We start from the raw sequence: 24,691 nt of genomic DNA, 5'->3' as shown, positions 1-24,691 counted from the left end.
GTGTATCTGGCATATGTATTCCATAGTTTAATTATAATGGCAAGCAGTTGTCAGAAAAAAATATCTTTTTTGGTCCAGCTGTAGAAGAAACAAAAAAAAATTCTGGCTATGGGGATTCATGTTTAGTAATGCATTCTATGATTCTATGTGCATGTAGACATAATTCCATGGTGTGTATGTAGTTTTGCTCATCCATTGCCAAGTTCTGTTGTCTTGGTTTTAGTGCAATGCAAAGGCCTCATTGAAACCATTCCATTCCAAAGCTGTAAATGGAATAAGTTTTTTAGTAATTTCCCCCAGGTGCACTACTGCTTTTTCTTCCTTTTCACATTTAATCCAAGGTTTCATTTTCTGTTCATACAAATAAAACCATAAAGGAAGGGCAGGAAATCTCTGTGGCCCCCAACTCCTCTCTGTTCCAGCAAGCATGGCCAACGTTTGGGGATGGTGAGAGTTGTAGTTCCAACAAGATTAGGAGGCCACAGGATTCCCTGCCATAAGGAGTCTGTTGTATGCCTGCAGAATAGAAGATGGCATTGATTGTGTTAGCAACGCTTTCTGGTTTTATTTTTTAATGTTGACTTTATTTTCTTAAACATTTCTAGCACGAAAGACAAAGAAAAAGATAAAAGGAATCCAGCAATCTAGTGTGGCTGCAGGAAGAGAGGCTGCAGAAAGTCCCACAAATAAGGCTGTTGTTCCTGCCTCCCTGCCACAGCTAACGCCTACTCTGGTTTCCCTACTGGAAGTCATTGAACCAGAAGTGATGTTTTCAGGCTATGACAGCACAGTACCGGACACAACTTGGCGTATTATGTCCACTCTCAATATGCTAGGAGGAAGGCAAGTGGTTGCTGCTGTGAAATGGGCAAAGGCAATACCAGGTTTGTATATGTATTACATGAATATAGACTATACTTCCTTAATGTAAGTGTGTTTTGCAAGGCCATATTCTGCTCCTAACCATGGTAGGCCTGGATGATGAATCAATACATTGCCCAGTATGAGGGCCAATATACCCAGTGGTATATTGTGGGTGAAGCCACTTCTGCTGCCGAGTCCCTCTGCTGTCATCGCCCATTGTGAGAGGGAGGAACAAGCCACAGTGGGTCTCTGCAGCAGCAGTGATTTCACCTGCAATATACTGCCAGGTGAATCAGCCATTGCGCTCTGGCCGTCATGCAACTTGTTCTTCCCTCAGCTGCCCATGCAGGTAGGCAGCTCCTTTAAACCTCTCTGCTTAGTGGCTGCCTGCCCCTGAATGGAGAATTTTAAAGGAGCCTCCAGCTCTCACAAGCTGGAGGCAAGGTTGGGGCTCCGTTACACTTGAGGGAGTCCTGCGAACGGAGGCTCCCTCCATCTTGGGGCAAGCAGGAGAAAGAAGCCTCCGGCTGCGCAGGTGGGGGTCCCAGCTGAACAGCACAAACAAGCTGAGTTGTCCCTGCCCATGAAGGCACGGGTGAAAGTGCCTCCGCTCCCATGGCGAGAGCTGCAGCAGTTTCACCCTGTGCCTTGCGGGCTGGGGCCAATGCAGCATAGTTCACAGTCATGGTTTATTGCCAGATTGTGATGTTGAAAACCAAACATTGTCCAGCCCTAAATCAGGGGCTTCTTATCTTACACCATAGAGAAAGGTTCAGTTTCCTGGTTTCCGTTTTGTAACAGCATTCAGTGGTACCTCGGGGTTAAGTACTTCATTTGTTCCGGAGGTCCGTTCTTAACCTGAAACTGTTCTTAACCTGAAACACCACTTTAGCTAATGGGGGAAAAAATGAAACAAGAACTAATACTAGGATTGGAAAGTCTCATCAGCTTCTTCCCTGGCAGGGAAAAGATTAAACACTCTTTTCCTTAATGTTCCTTTTCCAGTGGAAATTGCCTCTTCCAAAGAGCATTATACAAAGGAGAGCGCTTGGTTACATTTCACTGCAGTATATCAACTGCAATTTGCATATTTGTAGATATTAATATGTCTCTTATTAACATTTTTTGCTATTTATAGTATTACTATTTCATAAAACTATTTTGAATTTTATGTCCCTTTACTATATTTTTGATGCATTTTGACTCTGGACCCTCTCAAGAAGTCATTCTGAACTTTAAGATTCAAAATAACACTTTGGACAAGCAGTACTTTAATTGCAACAGGAAATGTGCTAGATCTTGTACCTTTTATTTCCAATCAGGTTTCAGAAACTTGCATCTGGATGACCAAATGACACTTCTGCAGTATTCGTGGATGTTTCTGATGGCTTTTGCCCTAGGATGGAGATCATATAAACAGGCTAATGGAAGTTTATTGTGTTTTGCACCAGATTTGATCATCAATGAGTAAGTAGTATTTGAGTCCTTCTCTCTGTGTTTCTAAAGCTTGGCTACACTTCTAGAAATGTGTTCTTATAACTTAGGTGCACAATTAGTACTATAATTGTGTATAAAGACTTAGCTTATAAAAAAACAATTCCTTATTTATTTTTCAATTTGAATATTTCAGTAACTTGTACTGCTTATAGAACAGTAGAAATGAAGGTATTAAAAATCTATTTTGGCTTTTACTTTAATAATGCATAACTACATCTGTCTGTTGAAAATGATAACACCACAGTGGTGTTCTTCCTGTGCAACACAAGTTGGCAGGATGAGAGCCACTGTGGTGCAGTAGTTAGGAAGTATCATACTACGACAAGGGGCACCCAGGTTCAATTCAGCATGAAGTTCATTAGGAGACCCTAATGTGCATATGTTAGTTGGCAACCTAATTTGGCTAAATTTAAATTACCAGAAGCAAGCCAAAGGGTGAGGTGGGGAATGATGAGTAGGGTTGGTTAGGTTTGTTTTGCATCGTGATGGTGTCCACAGCAGGATGGTAGTAGTCGGGGGGAGGGGGCACAAAATATGTTAGAGATGTCTCCCAGTAAAATAGTTGTTAGAATATATGCACAATCCATCTCCACTTTATGATGCTTTGAATATATTAACAAGGTTACTTTTGTGAGTACTAGGGTTAGGTCACATCTATTAGAGTGCCTGTCTACTATTAATAATTATTCAACTAAGCAAAGAATATATTTAGATTTGTTTGTTACTGTTTAGGCTTTTCGTTTTGCTCATTATAGCAGTATGCTATTTGGGTACCCTGCACTATTAGATTTCACTATTAGATGAAATAACTGGTTAAAGTAGGGGTGCTATGCACAGTTGTGCTGAGAATCCAAAATGGGGGAGGGTAGGCAGACAGTAGAACAAAGGATAATATAGGCGGGTTGCAATGGCATAACGTTGACCTTTTACTGAAATTATACAAATTGATAAAGGCTGAAGGCCACAGAGGATACACTCCTCTGGAATCTAATTTCTCTCTTCCCCTTTGACCTGTGAGATTTTTCCACAGACTCCACTTCTCACATTCTAAAACTGCCATCTTTCATAGTGCATGTTTGTCTTGTTTAATTCTAATTTTGAAATGCTCTAGCTTACTGACACCACAATAATAATAGTTCCATTAACATACCTCTATATTTGTCTAACATTATTTGTTGACAACTATAAACTGATATTGTCTGGCTACATTGACCTTGTTTTTGCATATGTGAATCCTTTTGTCATAATAAGTTAAGCGCATTAAATGTTCCTTCCACTCAAATAAACTCTTCCCTTCAGATGCCCTTTGCAGACAGTGTTTCACATAATAAATGGTGACACTTGTAATACATGTGATACTGTAGCACAGAATCCTAGTAACACAGTAAAGGTATTTGCATGGCACTGTAACATTGCACAATTGAAAAAGCTCTGAAACAATAAGTAACTAAGTGCTAAATCTTAACACATCTATTATCTCTGTATTTTAATATTGTGTGAGAACAGTTGCTTCCCAGAGAGTCTGTATAATTATTCCTCAAAAGCAAGCCTTTTTACATTTTTGTAATATTTCTGATTGTGGTAGATATTTTCTGCAGCAGGGCCAGAATAGTCAGTTGTGGGATGTTCTCACCACTTTCTGTAGACACTTAGTGCAGTTTTATGAAAAAATTACATACTGTAACAACATAGGTAGATTCAGTTTATGGCAAACCTGGATGCCCTACAAGGAACTTGATGAACAGAACTTGACCTGGCTATTAAAAAAAAAAAGCTTTCTCAAGTGTTGTGTTATTCCAGTCACCCAAATAGAAAACTTGTATCAAATTCTACTGAGCAACTACAATAAGGATGGACTATGATCTCATCCTTAATGACTTTGTTCCTCCCTGAAGAAGCCTGTCTTGCATGTTGACCTACAGCACTGTAATCTTTTGTGTTCATTACTTGCTTTAGTGGACAAATATTTCTTCTGCTTTGAGGCTTCTTCTCTTTTGCTACAGTGCATTTTGACTGTTTTAGCCTTTTTTAACCCAATCTTGACCTGAAAGAAACAATGCATCAGATTGATATTGCTTGCGTCAAAAATAGAGGCTTAGTATAACCACCTGTATACTTTGAAATATGACAGTTTCCCAATGAAATACAGTATGTGGAAATTCTATATCAGTCCCTGTATTGAATGCAAACAGTGATTTTTTTTAATTAAAAAAACTGATAAAACATCATAGCTAAATTTATTGGTTTTTATTCTGTTATGTGGATTGAGAAGGAAGCTGAAAAAGTAGCTTACAGTGGTACCTCGGGTTACATACACTTCAGGTTACAGACTCCGCTAACCCAGAAATAGTGCTTCAGGTTAAGAACTTTGCTTCAAGATGAGAACAGAAATCGGGCTCCGGTGGCGCAGCAGCAGCTGGAGGCCCCATTAGCTAAAGTGGTGCTTCAGGTTAAGAACAGTTTCAGGTTAAGTACGGACCTCCAGAACAAATTAAGTACTTAACCCCAGGTACCACTGTACTGAGATATACTGTGCTCTTCCTGATTCTGATTATTGTATTCTAGTTGCATTTCATGAAAGGAGATAGATGCTGAGGTTTTCTGGTTAACCCACCATATATGTGAGGGTGATCTGGTTGTGACACCTGTCACCCTGTTGATCACCAGGGTTGATTTGACTGGCTAGGCAGGTGTCACCTTCCATATATAGGAACATAGGAAACTGCCTATACCAATCAAAATGGTTTTATTTATTTCTATTATTATTAAATTGTATACCGCCCTATACCTGCAGGTCTCAGGGCAGTTCACAGGATAAACTTCATAACTTAGATGCCATTTAAATAAAGCATATAAGTTAATATAAACCCTCCAAATAGGTAACCACAGAAGATTGATGCCTGTATGAAATGAGCTCTTCAGATCATAGATAATGGATTTTTGTCCTTGCAATCTCAAAGTAGAAGTCTCTTAGCCACCATAAGAGCTAACGCAATCCACTTTTTCTGCCCACCCATTAATGCTACAGGGATATAGTTTTAAAGTACCTGATATAAAATTGATAAGGGTAGCAACTTCAAACAAAAAGGAATATATTACACTACAAAAACACATAAAAGGTTAAATAACAGGAAGTATCGTAATATGGGAGGGCATTTATTTATTTATAAATGAATGCTTCAAAAAATACCCACCACCTTTCATTAACATTATTTCCAAGAAAATACTGCTGCAGCCTTTTAGTCAGCATCTACATTTACAAGAGACTATGAGGTGCTGCTTACCCAGCTGACAGGAAACTGCATGCAGAGAGACTGTAGTCTTAGCCAGCTCCATGGTGCCCTGTGCTGTTTTGCTGACTCCACATACATAGTCCTTTTTATGCAGCTTGATGGATATCTATGCACTTCTAGTTCTGTGAAGTGAAGGTCTGGAAATAAGTGAGAAAAGGAGAGATACATGAATTAAAGGTTCACCACTTTCAGTCTCATTTAATGAGGTTAAATGAAACATCTGGTAAGTGAAGTTGTGAGAAATATAGGTGCTTCTCAGAGTAGATTGCGTATTACGGGAGGGTATCTGTCTTTTCAGACTTTCACTGTAATGGGAATGCAGAATAGATGTATTGGCACTAGTTCAGGAATATTGGCTGGCACTTCCATTTGAGCTTGGGAGGAGGGTCAGACCTCTGTGGAAGAAGTAATCTAGTCTCCCAGTAATTTTTACTCCTTGGAATGCTGATCATTTCCCTGAATATTTGAGCATTTCAATTTTCTTAACATCAGTGTTGCTGGTTTAAGGTATACATTGCACAATGAAAATGTGGCTATTTCTGAACTACCAATTCCTGTATCAGTCCATAATAGGTTTTGCTTTAATCAGTCATGGATGCATTATCTGAGCTTATCTCCTAGCCAAGTGTTGTTTGCTAAAATCCCTTAACAAAGCGCTCACTCTGTGCGTGTGTCTGTGTATGAGAGAAACAGGAAATACAAGTTGGTAGGCTACTGTATCTTATGAGACTTGCAAGTGGCATGTAGTACAGCCTGACTTGCATAAATTCTGTATTGCACAATATAAATTTCCCATTAGTGATGGTGTAAATCTTTTCCACCTCCCATTTGCTAATTTAATTTCACACCTATGGATAACTGTTGGTTAACCAATAATTTTACTAATGGAAATAATCTATGACCTCTCATCTATTAAGCAAATGATAATTTCAGGTAATTTATCTAGCAAAATAAGAATATACAGGGCTTTATATAACCTCTTCTACCAAAAAAGCTGTAGCCCGCATAAACTAAAGTTACTCAAGGAGCTTGCATAGTAGCCAGCCGTCTCATTAGGTAGGGGAACCTGGAGAATGACCTCTGATGAGGCATTGCAGAAGTAGCTTTGCCCCAACTCATTTAGGTTATTAAAAGTTAAAATCAGCACTTTGAATTGGAACTGGAAACTGACTACAAGGTACTACAGATGATCAAGCACTGGTATGATATAATTATATTTACCAGTCCCATTCATTCATTCATTCATTCATTCACTCACGCATTCATTTTTTTACTACTACTTCATTTATATGCCGCCCATCTGACTGGGTTGCCCCAACAACTCTGGGCAGCTCCCCATCCATAACTTAGTCAACCTATTTTGGACCAACTGAAGCTTCCAGACTGTTTTGGAGGGTAGATCTCTGTAGAATGCATTGCAGTAATCTGAGTGGTAGGTTACCAACCTATGGCTATAGCAAGTTAGCTGGAGCAGATGTAAGGCAATTGTAGAATAAAATTGGACCACCAAGATTATATTTATGTTCTGAATAGATAGCTCTGCTTAGGAACCCATAGTCTAAGCTATTCAAAAATAAATATACATACTCAGAATAGGAGCAACATATACCACAGGGAGGAAGTGGGAATTGTAATTGCAGGGTAGTTATAATGTAATTACACTGCAGATTTGCTGTAGCACCATTTCATTACTAATTATTCGTTTTCCTAGAAGAGAAGGTTAGCTGTAGGAATGTTACTCACTGTTCATGCTTATTTTATATAATTATTCTCACTTGTGCACTTTAAGGCCACAGTTACAAGTAGCCCCTATTCCCAGTGCTCCTTAATTGCACAGTGCAGCTATTTAGCACAATTTAATGGTCAATATCAACTGGTTAGGAAACATTAGCTGATGAAGCTTAACAATAATCAAACACTTCTCCAAATTCAAAGTAGTCATTAAAACAAAAGCTACCCATTAAATTTAGCTGCCAGCTTTCCCCAAGCTGATGTCCTCCCCGTATTTTGCACTTCAGATCCCATCGTCCATGACTATTGGCCATGCTTGCTGAAGCTGATGAAAGTTGGGAGAGCCAAAGGTCTGGAGACCATCAGATTTGGAAAGGCTGACTTGAGCTATTCTGATCCCTCTGGAAACTCATAAGATGGCCATGAAGGAAATAGGCTTTCCATGTTGGTTGTCCCTAGCATCTGATAATTTATTTTATTGGAGATATGCTTGTTCTGCTTTTTGAGAAAATCCTTCACAAAGCAGCTTGTATATTTCATAAAAGTTTTTCTTAAAAAAGCAGCTGTTAAGTGTGGTGTAGTAGATAAAGTGCAGGATTAGGACCCGGCATATCAGTTTTCAAATCTGTAATCAGCCATGAAGCTTACTCGGTGAACTTGGGTATAACTGACTTCCGGTGGTTATGTATGCCACCTGGAGCTGCTTGCAGTCAATAATACATAAAATTAGAATAAACAGTAACATTAAAATAACCAGCACAACACAGAAATGATTTGGCCCTACCCCAGTTAACTACCATCAATCCATATCCTCACCCACCTGGTGGGTGCTGAAGCGGGCCTTCTGAACTACGGTAGATTTTAAGATATAGACACCACTACATGGGTGCAGGCGATTCTTTGAATAATATTCAACTAAGCTGTTTGGGGCTTTAAATATATTAATGAACACTTTGAATTGAGTTTAGAAACACAGTTCAGCACAAAGAACACTAGAGCAGTGCGTATGTTGGGCCAGTAGTTGGAACTTTTGGAAAGGGATTTTTTTTGTGTGGATTTTATGTTTGGGGCTCAGATGGAACCTTCAGCAAACTACTTCTTCCTCTGCTTTTAGTGTTGAGTTGGCTGGTTGACTGATTTGATTTTAAGAGATTGCCTAAAGGTGGAAAGGCAGGATATCATTCAAGGTGGTTTGCAAACATAATGCCATTTACAAGGGACTCTGCAAGGTCCAGCTCCCCGCACCTGATGTTTGTTCAGGTTCTGGCAGCCTTGGAAATAGCAAGTCCTCCTCAAACCAAATTGGAGAGCAGAGCCAGAAAATGTGTCCAGGATCAGGAGGTCATAGCAGCTCCTGTCACATTCTTCTTCCTACGTTGCAGCAGCAAATGTGGGGTCACAGAGTCAAAGAATTTTGGAGTTGCAAGGGATCTAGTCCAACCCCCCTGCAATGCAGGTATATGCAGCTGTCTCATACACAGAGTGAATAAGCAACATTGCTGTTACCAGCGCCATGCTCCAAACAGCTGAGCTATGCTGAAATAAGTAACTGCCCAAGATTACTAAATAAGTTCAATGCAAGTTACTTGTCTCCATCTACTCCAGCAGTCTATTTCCAATAGTGGCCAGAAAATTGCCTCTGGGCAGCTGACAAGCAAGGCGTTATGGCACCTGGTGTCACTGGCACCTGGTATTCATAGGTGTGCTGTCTCTGAACAAAGAGGTTCTATTTAGCCATTGTGGCTGATAGCATCTTCAATGGTCTGAGCAGCTTTGGGTGAATTGAACCAAGGAAAGGTATAGTGGGAACAGTTTAACAGGGTTGGTTATCACCCCATGTTTTGGAAGTGCTAGTACCTCTCCCTGTTCATTTGTATTGGGGAGGAGTCATACTAGCTCTCACATAAAGTGTGTACTGCATGATAATTGTGGCAAGTAATGATACAGGATTCTAAAATTGCAGGCTTTCAAAGCATCTAAAATATGACCTACAGCTTAGCACATCTTGAGTCTGAAAGCTACGCCCCACATCCTCTTCAAGCAGAAACATATTACAGGGTGTGGGCCTTTCTGCTAGCTACACCCTGCTGTCAAAGTGCAAAAGGGATATAAATTTGAAAATAGAAAAAAGCAATAATAATTCAACAAACATAGTTCTAAAAATGAACTGATCTTGCTGTTTTCTTAGCCATTAAAAATAGCCAGTATATAAAATATCCAGCCCAAACATTTAATAAGGTGAAATAAAGTCCTAAGAATTGCCTTAAACTTTCTCTAGAGACAAAGGGGAGACACTTACCGTATTTTTCGCCCCATAGGGCGCACCTAGTTTTTTTTTTGGGGGGGGGAATCAAGGGGGGGAATTTATTCCCCCCCCCCGCAGCCATCCCCAAGCTAGAAGAGGGAGACAGAGTGCTCCGTCTCCCTCTTCTGCCTTCAGGGACAGCCTCCCTAGCCTTCGTGGGGCAGCGGCTAGCCCCATTGTCCCCCGAGCTTGTGGGGCTGGTGTTGGGGAGAAGCTTGCTTCTCCCCACCGCCAGCCTCCAAACCAAGTCAGGGGATAGCGGGATAGCGGCGCTTCACCTCCCCGCTGTCCCCCGAGCTTGTGGGGCTGCCCGATATCTGCCCGAAGCCCGGGATGCGCTCCGGAGCGTGCTTCGGGCTGCAGGCTGCCGCTCGCAAGGCTTGCGGATAGCTTCCTGAAGCCTGGAGAGCGAGAGGGGTCGGTGCGCACCGACCCCTCTCGCTCTCCAGGCTTCAGCGAAAGCCTGCATTCGCCCCATAGGACGCACACACATTTCCCCTTCATTTTTGGAGGGGGGAAAGTGCGTCCTATAGGGCGAAAAATACGGTACGTTAGTAACCTACCTTCTCCTTTGTGGCCAGCCTGGAAATTCAAATATCTTCTCAACAGGCTAGTAGATAAGGGAAAGCACTAATAAACTGGCTTCCTTCCTTCAAAGCCATCCCCAATCCCATGGATTGTCAGAGAAGGAGTAGAGGGTTTTGTCCCTCCTCTGCCAACCCACTCTGTCATCGGTATGAAATTCCTTCCTGGTCATCTATGGCTAGAAGTCTAGTTGTTGTATTTATTGTGTTGCCTTGTTAATAACTTATGCCTAGACGATTTGTAAAGCATGGAATACAGTCATACCTCGGGTTACAGATGCTTCAGGCTGCGGGGGGGGGGGGTTGGGTTGCGGACCTGTCGAAACCCGGAAGTACTGGAAGGGGTACTTCCGGGGGTTGCGCATGCACAGAAGCACTAAATCACTCTTTGCGCATGCGCACCAAATCGCAACCCGCACATGCGCAGATGCACATGTGCATCCCACATGGAACACGTTCGCAACCCGAGCATCCACTGTATAGGAGAATCCATAAGTGCAATAAGTTTTAAAAGGAAAAGATTGTATACTTATACAGCAGAAAGGTCAGAAGGGAAATTCTGTAAACATCTATTTTACCCTTCATGATAAAATACCATTTTACTATTATGAGTAAACCTTTCACAATAGTATTAAAAACTGCAGTTTATTTAAAGGCATTGCTGTGCGACTTCATTTGGAAAAAGTATGCGTATCTTACCAGCCTATAATTTCTGGAATTCATGTAAATAGAGGCATCTCCTTGGTAAACAAGGTACAAATTAATTTCTACCTTGGTAAACAAGGTACAAATTAATTTCTTTTGTACTGATTCAGATGTGTATATTCTATTTACTCCTCAGGCAGAGAATGAATTTACCCTGTATGTATGAACAATGCAAGCGTTTGCTGATGGTTACTAATGAGTTAGCACGTCTTCAAGTTTCATACGAGGAATATCTCTGCATGAAAACCTTGCTGCTTCTCTCTACAAGTACGTGAACATTGGTGATTCCTCTTTTAAAAAACAAAACCACATTTTAAAGAGTTCTCCTTCAACACTAATCTGGGAACTGAATTTAGAACTCTCAGATCCAGTTTATTAGAGAGTTCTGTGGCTACCACATTTTGTCAGTCTTGGGTCAGCATTTGTGTACCTCATAAATGATAGTCCAAAAAATCATGTTAAAATTATTTTGAAATTAACAATTTGTCACAATATCTGTTGGACCAAACCAGTTTTGCCACCAGAAATAACTAAAATGTTAAATTCTTAAATGGGTTCGGGCTTTGTGGTAGCTGGAGAGCTGATGAAAGTAGCAGTTTGCACATAAATGCTTGGACAAGGAAGCTCTGTTCAGACTTAAGTCGACTCTGATAATAGGTATGAGTCTCTGGTGTGATCAAAGCCCAGGAGTGTCCTGTGGAGGAGAAATTTGCAGAAGCTTTTTCAGTAGAAGGGAGTTTTATTTTTCTAGGTACACTAGAAGAATAAATAGAATCAATAGCCATTTATTTCTTCCTGGAAATACAACCATTTGGAGACACGGTTGATGGATGAATCCAGGAAACATTAATCTCCATGGTGCAAAATCTTACAACCATACTATTTCTATGGCCAAGGTCACTTAGAATTTCCTATAATTTGAGAGGTATGTATGTGCACAAGTGTGGGTACTGGTTTTCCTTGTGCTACATACTGTCTTAGACTACAAAACCAAAACGGCCTTTTAATGGTGTTATTCACAATACTTATTTTATGCAGAAACTCTGAACTCTCTGCAATTGTCTGCATAAATATCCACAATTTAAAACCATGATTCTAACTTCTCTTGTCTTGGTTTACGGTAAATAGAAACATCCTGTTGTAGGACGCTTACAAACTCAGGTGATCTAAAAACTAATCTCAATATTTCAGTTCCTAAGGAGGGCTTGAGGAGTCAGGCTCTGTTTGATGAAATTCGTATGACCTACATCAAAGAACTGGGGAAAGCTATAGTGAAGAGAGAGGGAAACTCGAGCCAGAACTGGCAGCGATTTTATCAACTGACAAAACTTTTGGACTCCATGCATGATGTAAGTTTTGCTTCCATACATTGATTCTGTGCAATTTGAGGATAGTACCAATGTGGATGAAACCTGGCCAATGAAAAAGCCATCTAGGCACAGCTTTCCTGATTCTAAAGCTAAGGTTCTTCAGAAAGGTACCTTTCTGGACTCCCACTGCCCCTTCTAGGCCATTGATTGTATTCCAGCAAGTATTCCAGTAAGTAGGGATGCGGGCAAAGACGACATCAGTGCGTTCCTCACAGGGCCACTCTGCCACCAACTGCCCTGTGGGAAGGATCCTGACGGCATTTTATATGTCAGTATTGTTCATTGTGGATTTTTATAACAAGAGTTTTACTCATAAGCAGCTTTGAAATCTGATTTAAGCCAGCATTCTTTTGCCAGTTTTAATTTGTGCTGTGATATATTTAACGTCTTGCAGCATTTTATATATGCTACACTGTATTGATAATTCAGGCTTCCTTTAAGAAATTAATTCTCTTATCATTTGCAGGTGGTTGAGAATCTTCTAAGCTTTTGCTTCCAAACGTTTTTGGATAAATCCATGAGTATTGAATTTCCAGAAATGTTGGCAGAAATCATCAGCAATCAGTTACCAAAATATTCAAATGGGAATATCAAGAAACTCCTATTTCATCAGAAGTGACTGCCTTAATACAGAAATAATGCCTTAAGGAAAAAAAAGTCAATTATAGCTTCTTTTTTACAAACTAAAAGACTTGTTAATTTTGTCCTTGCAACTATATTGGGTGTTCTTGTTTTTGTTTTGTAATTATGCACTACATGTGGTTTACAGAGGGCCAAGACCTAGGTTTCAGAAGCAGATGCCTCAAACTGAATGATTACAGGAAGAAGGAAAAGAAGGAAATATGATTTGGGATTTTCCCTCCAGAAACACCATCATATTCACAGGATAGGATATACCAAAACAGCAGTGTCAAGTTCAGAATCTACATTGTCAACATTCTGCTAGGAATTTCTGCAGTTGGCTGGATAAAATTTTCTAGGTTTTTGTTTTGGTATAGATTTTTTGTATAGTTAAGGTAGCATTTTGATTTATGCATGTAACATGAAGAAAGTTTACAACTGTATATCGGAAAAGGGAAGTTGTGCCTTTTATAGCTATTACTGTCTGGTTTTAGCAATTTCCTTTAACTTTATATACAGTGAACTAAGCTTGCTCATTTTTTCTTACATAATTTTTGTAAAACGTCAAGATGCCTATTGTACAGCTGTTTTTTTAAAGTGGGGCAGCTCATAGCTTAATGACCTCTAGATATTAATCTTTTAAGTATACTCATGTGAATATAGGTTGACTTTTCTAACCTGATCAAGACTGTCATAGTCACCTTTTAGATGTCACCTTTTAAATTTGGCCTATAAAAATCAGCTTTCTTCAGTGGCGGGGGTGGGGTGGGAGGGACTGAAATGTAATCCAAATCTAACCTGAACACTGGACATGCATACTTTTGATATTGGTCAAAGATTCTGTGAGCTACTTGCAAACTAGCTCTGTCTTAAACAGGTTTGTCAACACAAACTTTTTTTTTTAAACAAAGCATACTAGATATTTACATTTAATGTGATAGCCATAATTGTAAGATTCTTGGGCTGGATTGACAGTGAAAACATCAGTCTTGACTGCCCATCAGGAAACCTTCAGGAAAATATGCATAATTGTTTAAAAGTTTACTTCTACATGGAAAAATTAACTTTTTCCATACTCAGTCTATTGCCATATGAGTGTGTACTTCTGTGTGCATCAGTGTATATTATATATACAGTGGCCACAATCCAGAGCAGCTGTCATAACGCAGAACAAAACTGATGTGCACCAAAATTGGCATGTCTGCTGTTCTCCTTGGATATAACTGAGAAGTAGCAAAACCTGTGCTTTTTTAAATTATTTGGAGGACAGTATTGATGATCAGTTCATCTTTTTTCCCCACAACAAGTGCAAAGCTGTGCAATTGCCTCCTTGGGTTTCTCACAATTGTTGGATTACAGCCAGTGTTGCCATTCTAGAGAATCTGCTCCCTCCAACCTAAAATGTGATTGGCACTGCCGCTTCTTATAACCTATGGGGAAGAGGTTGGAGGATGGCAAGGCTGCCTTATGAGATGATAGTACTGCAGCTCATGCATCACCAGTGCAGTAGTGCCCCGAGTCCTGAACACACACACCCAAGCCTACCTTTGGAGCAGCTTTTTGTACCCCAGTAAAGCAGAACAATAAGTAGAAAGAAGCCAGTTTCTGCTTGTGGATCACTCCCTGGATTGGGCAAAATCTTGACTCTATTTTAAGTTGATGGTTAATTTCTGTTGACTTCAATAGTCAGGAACTCTTTATGTGTATATACGTACACATATACATACTTTATATAAATACATATACATAAATATCACTGAATTACAAAAAATAAATGTAATTATGCCCAGTATATATTATGTTTAGTATTATAATGATTCTTAAAAGATTTTACTTCAAGTAAGATTTTTACCTTTATGCAGAAAATAAAATAGACCAAACTACAGAAAGAAACAAATCACTTCTGGAAAATAAAAACCCTAAACTTGTGTTGTTACACCCCCATTTTCACTTCATTCATCACCCAAACAATCCTATCTTGTTTCCTGGAGAACACGAAAATTCCGCTACTGATTTAGTGGTGTAGACTAGAGCTTTGTCTCTGTACGTCTCCCAACCCTTCTGCATCAAACTACTAGTGTGCCATAAAAACAACCACCATATAAGTCTTGTGAATTTACAACCATGTAAGTCTTGTGAATTTTTCCTTGTCATCATTGATTTATATTTTAAAACAATTTGCAAGCTGTAGTAGCCTATCCTCTGAGCAGCTTAGGAATTCTCAGAAAATTGTAAATGCTACGCCACTCGAAAGAAAGAAAGAAAAAATATTTTTGTTCAAAGTGGCCTGGATATTTCTGTAAAAAGAAATTAATGGGGGTTTAATTACTTAACAGGAGTTAACAATCAAAATGTAATATGATGCTACTAATATTTTTTTAGTTATATTTTCAAATAGATATCATTTGGTAGAGTTTGAAAAGGAAGGAAGGGCTACTACAGCTTTAAAAGCAATTTATCAAATTATTGTAAAATAGCTTGTATAGTGTATCATAAGAATGGTTTTTAGATGACAGATTGCTTTATCATGACATGTGATATATTTTTTCTAGGGGTCACAAATGTGTTAAATGGTAACCCATACAAATTGTGGTTTGTCTGGAAGTATTAATCCTGGCAGCATTGTTCTGAAGTATCTAAAGAGGTACTCTAGTTTTACTTGGTGTGTTTCTATCGTTTGTTTGTTTTTATCCTTTTCCTTTTGCTTTCCTTTTTGTTTTAAAGGCACTTACCCATATTCGGTGGGAGTTCCTCGGGCTGAAACCTAAATCCATTAGTCCGCTGTAAGAAAAACACGGGAGCTGGAGGTTCAATTTAATTGCCCAGCCCGTGCGCTTGGTCCCCTCACATTCCAGGACTAAACCTGCAGCAGATGTGCAGGTTTATTTGACCCTTCCCCCATCCCACCCCCACCCCCCAAAAAAAATAAAGTAGTGTGTTCGTATGTCCACACTTCTCTATGTATGGGGTTACTTTCACATATAGCCTCACAGAGCACCGCAAAACAGTGAGACAAATTTGGCAGTTAAAATGCATACAGGTACCAGCAATATGTAAATAATAGAGCATAGGTTGTTCACCGTCTACTAAATACATTTCTAATTATTCAACAAAAATGTTCCTGGTAAAATAGGAGTTTTACCTGAACTATCTGTTTTTAAATCTTTTTTTAAAAAACAAAACAAAACACCAACAACAAACGTTAAGCTTATAAATGGAAATCCCCAGCTACTTTCAAGTAAAATACTACCTTTTAATAACAGTAATCATTCTTTTTGATCTCTGTGCAGTCCCACAATTGGGTGCTGCACCTATGCATAGCATCTTGAGAACCTTACAGAGCTTTTGTCAAGTAACTCATCCTCTGGTGCTGCGAGCCTCTTTGCAATTATCTGGGGTGGGGAGGGGAGGGGAGGGGGGGATAGGGCAAGCGCCACCTCCTTGAGAATGTGCTGCCTGTGTTTCTCTCTGTGAACTTTTCCACAGGAGCACCAGCTTCCTGGCTAGGGCTCTAGAAGGTTCTAAACATGTTCTGCATAGAATACAGTTGTGTTATGCACAGATGACCACTCAAAGGATACTAGAAACAGGTAAGAAACCTGTCTCTCTTCTTGAATAAGCTCTTTAAAGTATGTATGTTTTAACAGTTAATCTAAGCTTCAGAGGGTATTTTAACATTAGTTTGCAAACCATTGGGATGAAAATGTGTATTCTGCCTGATTTTAGTTAATGCTAAGAGACTCAAGTATTTGGTTTCAAAAAGGTTCCTGAAAAGATAAATCATGACACCCTGTCTTTATTTCAAAGGAAAATTTGGAAAGTTGAACTTGGGAACTGATGTGTAGTAAACATTTTAGTCCAAGTTTAAGGAAGCTAGCACTGCATCCATGGACAAATGTATGTGTGGTGGTTTACCTATAAAATTGAGGTATACAGAAATCAATATTATGACTATGTGCAAACAAGTACTTCAGCGGTGGAAAAGAGGCTCTAATTCTTTTGATTTCATGTATTTTTGCTCAGTTTTTGGATTTTGATTTCACTTTTTAAAAATGCTGATTCTGGAAAAGAACTTTCAATTTAAATGTGCTGTTAAGAATATAAGTACAAGCCATTTAAAGTACATAAGCATCAGCAAAAGGTATGTTGTTTCTTGTCTGGCTAGTCTTTTTCATGCTGGGGAAAATCAGCACTTCAAATAAAGCAGGGAATATTCTGACTTCTGTCTCTTCAGTGCCTTGCCACAACATGCTAACAGAAATAACATGGGTAGCCCCAGATATGCATGCTGTATGTTAGAATTGCACTTGGAAACTAATAGGAATGGCCTTTCATAGGATATGTTAGGGCATGCAAACAGAGAGAGGAAATTTTATCACTTATACACCACTAAAGTAACTGAGAGCCTTAGCCTTAAACCTGAGCACACTTTCTTTGAAGTAAGTCCTATAAAGTCTTTGGGACTGACGTCCAGGCAAATGTGCTTAGGACTGGTTTGCCAATCTTGCCAGCCGTACCGTATTAAACCAAAAATACAGCATTGAGTTTCCTTGAAAACAGCAGAGGCTGAGAAAGTGCGCACAACTGGGGGAACAAGTGCCAGCCTACCTTTAGAAACACAGCCACTTAACTTGACAAAATAACAGCGTATTAGGAACAGAGGTGGGAAGAAAGCAGATGGTGGAGAACTGAGAACCAAGGCTAGTCCCATTTACCATATTCATATACGCACATCATGTGGAGCGATTACAAATATGCAGGCTCACAAGATAGGATAGCACATGCAGAAACTCAGTGGGGCCTTAATTCTTCAACATAGTGTGCATTCCAATGCTGATTATGCAAAGAACTTAACCCTTCTACACTTGCAAACAATGAGTTAAATCAAATGCTATCAGGCAGAACCCATTTTAGTTTATAAACAAAAAAAAATTAAGTACTATTTACAAAACCATATTAAATGTACAGGTGGATGGTAGCTGGTGGGGTGGGGAGGTCTGTAATTTCTACAGCTTTTAACATCTCCTTTGAGAGATGCACACCCCCCCCCCTGCTCCAACAGAAAAGCTGGGTCCAGAGCTACAGTTGTGTCTGCAGAAGGTATCTTCTGTTGACAAGTAGTGTTATATACTTTAGTGCCAAAGTAAAGTGAAAATAAATCCAAAGACGTTCTTCCGCTTCGTCAAGCAGAAGCCCGAGAACTTTTATAGAACCTACCTGACATACTGTTACACAAATGCTTTCCCTGGTGCTCTGTAAGCTTTTGGACATAAGAGTTAAAATTTTAAAATTAACTTGGGTAGTTAATGCCTCCTTAGCTTTACTGTTTTATCAGCACTAAGTTGCTGTTGTGGTGTTTACACAAAGCTTTTATCATGATGGGGCTGTTTATGCCCTGCATGACATGTCAGCGAATCCTTTTGGAACGCCCATAGAAACATGGGGTGGTATTTGGACATCACAGAACAACAGGCTCCCATTATTTTCAGTAAATGCATGGCAAATGAAATCGATGTCAGGGGAGGGGAAAGCTTTTGCATGTTTTGACTAGCCCATGGGGCTAGTTCTGGCCCCTCAAGTGTAGGAGGGTTGAGACATCCGAGGAATGGGTGGCAAGGCCCTGGCGTTTTGAACCCACTGCAAGATAAAGTATGTGCTTAAGTACTTTGTGGAAAGGGACCAGAGTCTCCAGCCTCTTTCAGAATTGAGCCTCATCCACCACTGCCTGGTCAATATTAAAACCAATTGGGCAGAATTGCCCTGAATGTACACACATTTTTATGCTACTGCTGTCAACGTAGGAACTGTACTTTCAAGCAAGAAATAGAACCTCGTGTTATTGGAAAACACTGAAGGGCCCTTTTTGAGGCTTTTGTTTGCTGGTAAAAAGGCTGCGTGTGTGAAAATAGCCTCCTTTCTCCCCAACCCCCCAAAACCATACAAGCCCAGGCTTAATAGCACGGATTCAATAGTGTGTCAACGTTCTATTTTGTATATTATACAAAAGATATATAATGGGGACAAATCCTATATTATGCTGGTGTATGGCATTATTAAAAAGCTTTCTTTGTTATTTTTATCACAGTAATTTTAAACAGTGTAAAAAAAAATTAAAACAAGTGACTCCTGTTTAAAAATAAAAAGTTGTAGTTTTTTATTCATGCCGAATAACTCTGTAGTAACCATGTCTTTTCACCTACACAGTGAAATGTTGGATTGTAAAATCTTGTGTGGAACTGTTGAGCATTTATTTTTCATTTTAAATTTTGCTGTTCTATTAAATTCAAAGCCACACGTCTGTACAGAAGTTGCAGTAAATGTAAGCCATTTACAGCAATGCTGAATAATGGACAAAATGACATAATAAAAACCTGCTTTTTCATTACATGTTCAAATACCTTTTGAAGTAGGGTTTTTCGTTTTGTTTTGTTTCTTGTACAGTGCGTTGCAGATGGAGTTCAGCCTTCTATTAACCTACAAAAATTAAGGCTGCAATCCTATAAACATTTACCTGGGAGTCTGTGTGTGGTTGCGTTAGAGTACTGCCAGTGAAAATAATACAAGCAGAAGCATGCCAAAAACTTGACTGAAAATTTATTTTTATCTTGCACACGAAACCCCTCCACCATCTTCTCCCCACCTCCCCGCTCCGAATTATCAGGGTGGTGACAGATTCTTGGAATTTCCAAGAGGGTTGAGGGAACAAGCACGAACAGAACAGTTTTATACCTCCTGGGAGCAGTTAATACCTTTTAAATATGACGGCAGTGACCTGACCCACCCTTCCTTATCCCAGTGGGGGCAGATGAAGAATCCAGGAATTAAAGACGAGCAACCATTCTGCTTATTCCCCAAATTGAACACAAATAGAGCACCTTCTGCTCCTGAAATAGCCTTCTGAGAATACAGTAATTCACTAAATGAGGAAGGCATGCAACAGGATTTTAAAAGAAATGTGTGTGTGAATGACAGAACCTAAGCTCCGTTGCCAGCTAAGTGAAACAAAACCTCCGGTCAGGGTTAAAGCAGCAGGGTTCACTGCAGAATGAGACAAAGGACTTTCTTGGATAAAATAAAAGCAGTAAGTCACAAATGAGAATCTCACTGAAGCCACCGTTTTAAATTAATGGATTGGAACCAAGGCAACCAAAGCTGCTGAAAGACCGTGCTAATGACCTAAGTGAGTTGGCAAAACAACTTAATTTGTTTTAGAAAGAAACAAGTGGACAAATGCAGTTGCGCTTCTAATGAAATAGTTTGGTGAAATCTATAAAACAGTTGCCTTCAACTTAGCTAATGCTGCATTTAAATTGGAGCAGCACCTGCACTGAAATGCATAAAAAGAATGACAAAAATTCTATTAACTTGGGAGATTTGGGGGCTGCAGCCTAAGTCTCGCTTTAGCCTCCACAGAGATCTCTGCAGTGGCTTTCGTTTACCTGGGAGTCAGACCCAATGACCTGTAAAGGTCAGGCATGTGCAGCAGATTCAGACAGATCCCCCCCAAAAAAGTGGGGGCACTTTGGACAAATTTCAGGCTTGTCTGAGCTGAAGGGGGATCTCTCCAAAGCACCGGAACTGAAGTTGGGGACCTCTAAAGTGATTCAGGCCAATTCAGATGTTTCAAAATCTATACAAAAGGTGTGCTGGTAAAAATCGCCCTGTTAGGCAAACATCATGGTGGTGTGAAGAGGTGACCATCTAGCTCTATTAGAATGATTCCATCAGGTCTCTGCAATCCCCATGCTTCGTGGAAATGTTCTTGAAGTGACATATCATCTTGTTCTTGTCTATCCTGTGTTCTTTGCAAGTACTGCTTGTTTCTAAAATGCTGGACATTAAAGTCCTTTTGCCCTTGTGCCACATTTGTTCCTCTCAAATCAGCATTATGAGTCGCTTGTGCGACCTTTAGTCCCATTCATCGTTACTTCCTAACCACTACATCCAGCCTCCTGAAATCTTGCAGCTTTCTTTCCTAGAGACACATCCATAATTTTTGCTATTTCCATAAATTCAAAACATTCTGGTTAACCTAGGCCAGGCATAGGCAAACTCGGCCCTCCAGATGTTTTGGGACTACAACTCCCATCATCCCTAGCTAACAGGACCAGTGGTCAGGGATGATGGGAATTGTAGTCCCAAAACATCTGGAGGGCCGAGTTTGCCTATGCCTGGCCTTGGTGTTTGATGGCTGAAAGACCCTGGTCACCCTGAAATGATGAATTATGATAGTAAGGTAAAGGGACCCCTGACCATTAGGTCCAGTCGTGACCGACTCTGGGGTTGCGGCACTCATCTTGCTTTATTGGCCGAGGGAGCCGGCGTACAGCTTCCGGGTCATGTGGCCAACATGACTAAGCCGCTTCTGGCGAACCAGAGCAGAGCACAGAAATGCCGTTTACCTTCCCACCAGAGCGGTACCTATTTATCTACTTGCACTTTGACGTGCTTTCGAACTGCTAGGTTGGCAGGAGCAGGGACCAAGCAATGGGAGCTCACCTCGTTGCGGGGATTCGAACCGCCGACCTTCTGATCGGCAAGTCCTAGGCTCTGTTGTTTAACCCACAGCACTACCTGTGTCCCTGTTATGATAGTAGGCGATTGCTTTTATGAGTTTAACTCTTTTTAGACGTTTTGGTTGTATTGTTTTAGTATCGATATGTTAGCCACCATTGTCTGCTTTGCAGGAAGGTTGGGATATAAACACATTTAACGAATAAAAATACCTTGCAAGTCTTTAGTGGAAGATGATATAAGCGGAGGGGCTATTTTTACTAGAATATTTCCTTTTGAATTCTAAATTTCCTTTTAGAATATCTTGGAGTCCCTCCCAGAAAAATCAGTCAGGTCAGCTAAAGCACCGTTAGTGATCCTTGAAATATTTGTAAAGCATGCTACAAATTCAAACATTATGCTGCAATAAGAGGAGTGGTTTCTCAAGACTTAACTAGGCTTTGAGAGGAGGGTGTGTGGAGATGCAAACTGAAGAGCTGACTCATTCCAGGAAAAGACTTCTTGTTGATTCTTTATCTAAAACCAGATGGAATGGTTTGAGAGAAGCCTGCTGTAGAGCATTTTAGCCAAACACTAAGAGTACGGGGCTAATGTAACAACATGTGAGCTGTTCCTTCTGCCTAGTATGGTATGTCTAAAAAGCCAAAGACTTGCACCCTGGTAGATGAACCAGACATAATAACTGAACTGCATTCCTGTTCTAAAAACAAGTATAAAATACAAAAAGCTGCCTTCAACCTTCCCCTTTTAAAACAAATTCCATGTACTTGGCCCTCTTTATCTGCATTTTGGCACTTTGTCAGAGCTAGTTTTGAAAAACAACAGGTTTTCTGGAATACGGGTCATGAGCACCGTCCGATCTTTAGAATATTTTGACTGGAGCTGCAGTCATTAAACAAACAAACAAAACATATTTTTGAAATAAGAATTATCCATACATTTTAATAATATGCTCATTAGGTAATGACAGAGGAAAGCTAGTCAAGCCGTTAATCCATCTGTCTCAGTTTTGTCTGCACTGACTAGAAGCAGCTCTCAATGCTCTCTTGAGTCCTACCTGGAGATGCCAGGAACTAAACCGAGGACCTTCAGAATACCCTGCAGATGCCCTATCACTAAGCTGCAGCCCTAAATTGAAGCCTCTGTTTGAGGCAAGACAGAATCTTCATCCAATCCATGTGTCAATGATCCGAAAAGGCCACACCCTCAGCAACAGCAAGCCAGAGTCCAGCAAGCTACTCCAGGCAAGCATGACCCGTGTATTCCTTTCCGCTCCCCCCTTCCTACACTGCATTTCCTTGCACAGCTGGGGCTGCTACTGAACTTTGACTTTTATTTAAGTTCAAATCCTCTTACCAAAAAAAAAAAAAAAATGGGAAAAGGGAAAAAAAGACTTCTTAGCTGTAAACTAAGGACAACAAATAAGCTCATCAGTACTTCTTTGCTTACATTTTCCACCAGGCTCAGCTTGTTTAGAGATGGAAGGGAGGCTGCCTGCTGGAAGAAAGGGCATTCCAATCTCTGCTCTTTCATCCTACTCTTTGGAGGAGTTGGGTCCTGAATTTTGCAGTGGAAAGCAACTGAAGGCTGCTTAAATTATGAGGCAATCTGTCAGCTCCATTTTGAGTACAGCAACTAATGCACCTTTGCCATGCTAAATAAATATTCAATAATTAGCCCTTCATAAGGCAGTGGGCTCCATGGTTCTTTTATTATTTGGGGAAAGAAGTCGTTTTTGCCAATGTGTTCACTGTGCCCTAATACTCACATCTTCCCTGATTATTGGCCATGATGGCTTGGGTAAGATGGGAGAGCTGCAGGTTCACCATTACTGCTTTAAAAGCCTCCACCCAGCCATTCCTATTAGCACATTAATAACCAGCAGCCATTGGGAGCCAGATTATATTGCTTCATCTCTTCCCCAAGGTCTCCCCACTCTGCTAATCTTTCTGTGCAGTGTGGGGAGGGAGTGGAACAACTTGCCTCATGAATTCTCACATCGCATGAAGCCTTATTGCACCACCACCAACCCCTAGAAACCTCTGGAAGTGAGGAACAAACTCCATGTGAAGCAGATGTATCTATTCTAAACCATGCTATAGTACACAAGCAGTGTGCAGCTGTTGCTACGCAGAATCTATTTCAGTTGTGGCTGGGCTACACTTTATGTCAATCCAACAGACACACTCAACTAAATATTAATTAAAAGGTTATCACAATTCTTGGAAAGCACATGTTTATATATTAAAACCAGTCATGTTGATTGAATTCATGGAAGAACCTATGATAAGACCAGTGAACAGAGAGGTTCATTAAGCAGTAAATTCCTAGCCTTCTTGTATGAAATAAAACCAGCCATTATGAGAACGAGATCTGACCCCAAGAGTGAGCTGTGCTTTGATAGGCAACAGAATGCAATTTCAGCAAAATTCAGGGTGACTAACCTATGGGCTGCCATGTTATTGAACTCCAGCTCATTGGTCATTGATCAAGGATGTTGCAGGCTGTAGTCCAATAACACCTGGTGGGTAAGGAGTCACCCTGGGGTTGACAGAACTTCTACTGGATCTGATGAGATAAAAATTATGGACACTTTGAAATTTGAGAAAGGCAATTATCAAGCAGTAGATAGGATTGGAGTGGTGTTATAAGACTAGCCACTAGCCAGAATCTCTATTGCCAATATGTGGGTGATTTGCATGCTATATTAGCAAAGCAAAAGCCACAACATGGATGATCATTATTCACTGACCGTATGTGTGAAGGACCTATCACAAATTGATACTTCAATACAGAAATTCTGTATCATCATCTGAGAAAGATCTCACATTTAGCTGAGCATTGGCTGACCAACTTATGTACAGGTGCCTTGTTGTGTATATAAACTTTCTTTACATACAATGTATATATAATGACCAACCCTTTTTCTTTCGTCTGCTGTACCAGATTTGAACACTAGTAAACCTGAATAATTTTAAAGCTAGTGAGCTGTACTCCATGCCCAGGGCCCCTTACTAGTCAATTTACATTGCCTCGATAATAATCAGGGAAAAGTCAGGTACAGCAGTGCCACTGCAGTGCCAGCCACAAAGCTCTCTCTGCATGTTCTTGGGCCTTAGGCATAATGTATCATCACACCTAGGAACAATTTACTATGAAATATAACTTAAGTAACAATGGATTTGCATGGGTACTTTAAGATATCTA

At 40.1% G+C, this 24,691-nt stretch overlaps 1 protein-coding gene and 1 long non-coding RNA gene across 4 annotated transcripts in view; one reads left to right on the top strand and one right to left on the bottom strand.

Moving 5' to 3' along the window:
- NR3C1 (nuclear receptor subfamily 3 group C member 1) overlaps positions 1–19,357 on the top strand; it is a 55,445-nt gene extending 36,088 nt beyond the window's left edge. For all 3 annotated transcript variants that reach the window (XM_081179742.1, XM_081179744.1, XM_081179743.1), the window contains 5 exons: positions 606–884; positions 2,187–2,331; positions 11,116–11,246; positions 12,171–12,328; positions 12,816–19,357. In XM_081179742.1, coding sequence (XP_081035868.1) covers positions 606–884; positions 2,187–2,331; positions 11,116–11,246; positions 12,171–12,328; positions 12,816–12,968 — 866 coding nt within the window. In that variant the 3' untranslated portion in view covers positions 12,969–19,357. The remainder of the gene's footprint in view (positions 1–605; positions 885–2,186; positions 2,332–11,115; positions 11,247–12,170; positions 12,329–12,815) is intronic.
- Positions 3,264–5,787, bottom strand: LOC308579196. The gene is made up of 2 exons (XR_014004363.1): positions 5,646–5,787; positions 3,264–4,405 (listed from the first exon to the last, which is right to left on the bottom strand). It is a non-coding gene; the product is annotated as an uncharacterized lncRNA (long non-coding RNA).
- Positions 19,358–24,691: the final 5,334 nt, after the last annotated feature.

Source organism: Podarcis bocagei, assembly GCF_964188305.1.
Source record: "Podarcis bocagei genome assembly, chromosome: 2".
Lineage (NCBI taxonomy): Eukaryota > Metazoa > Chordata > Lepidosauria > Squamata > Lacertidae > Podarcis > Podarcis bocagei.
This window is presented reverse-complemented; position numbering and strand designations above follow the sequence as displayed.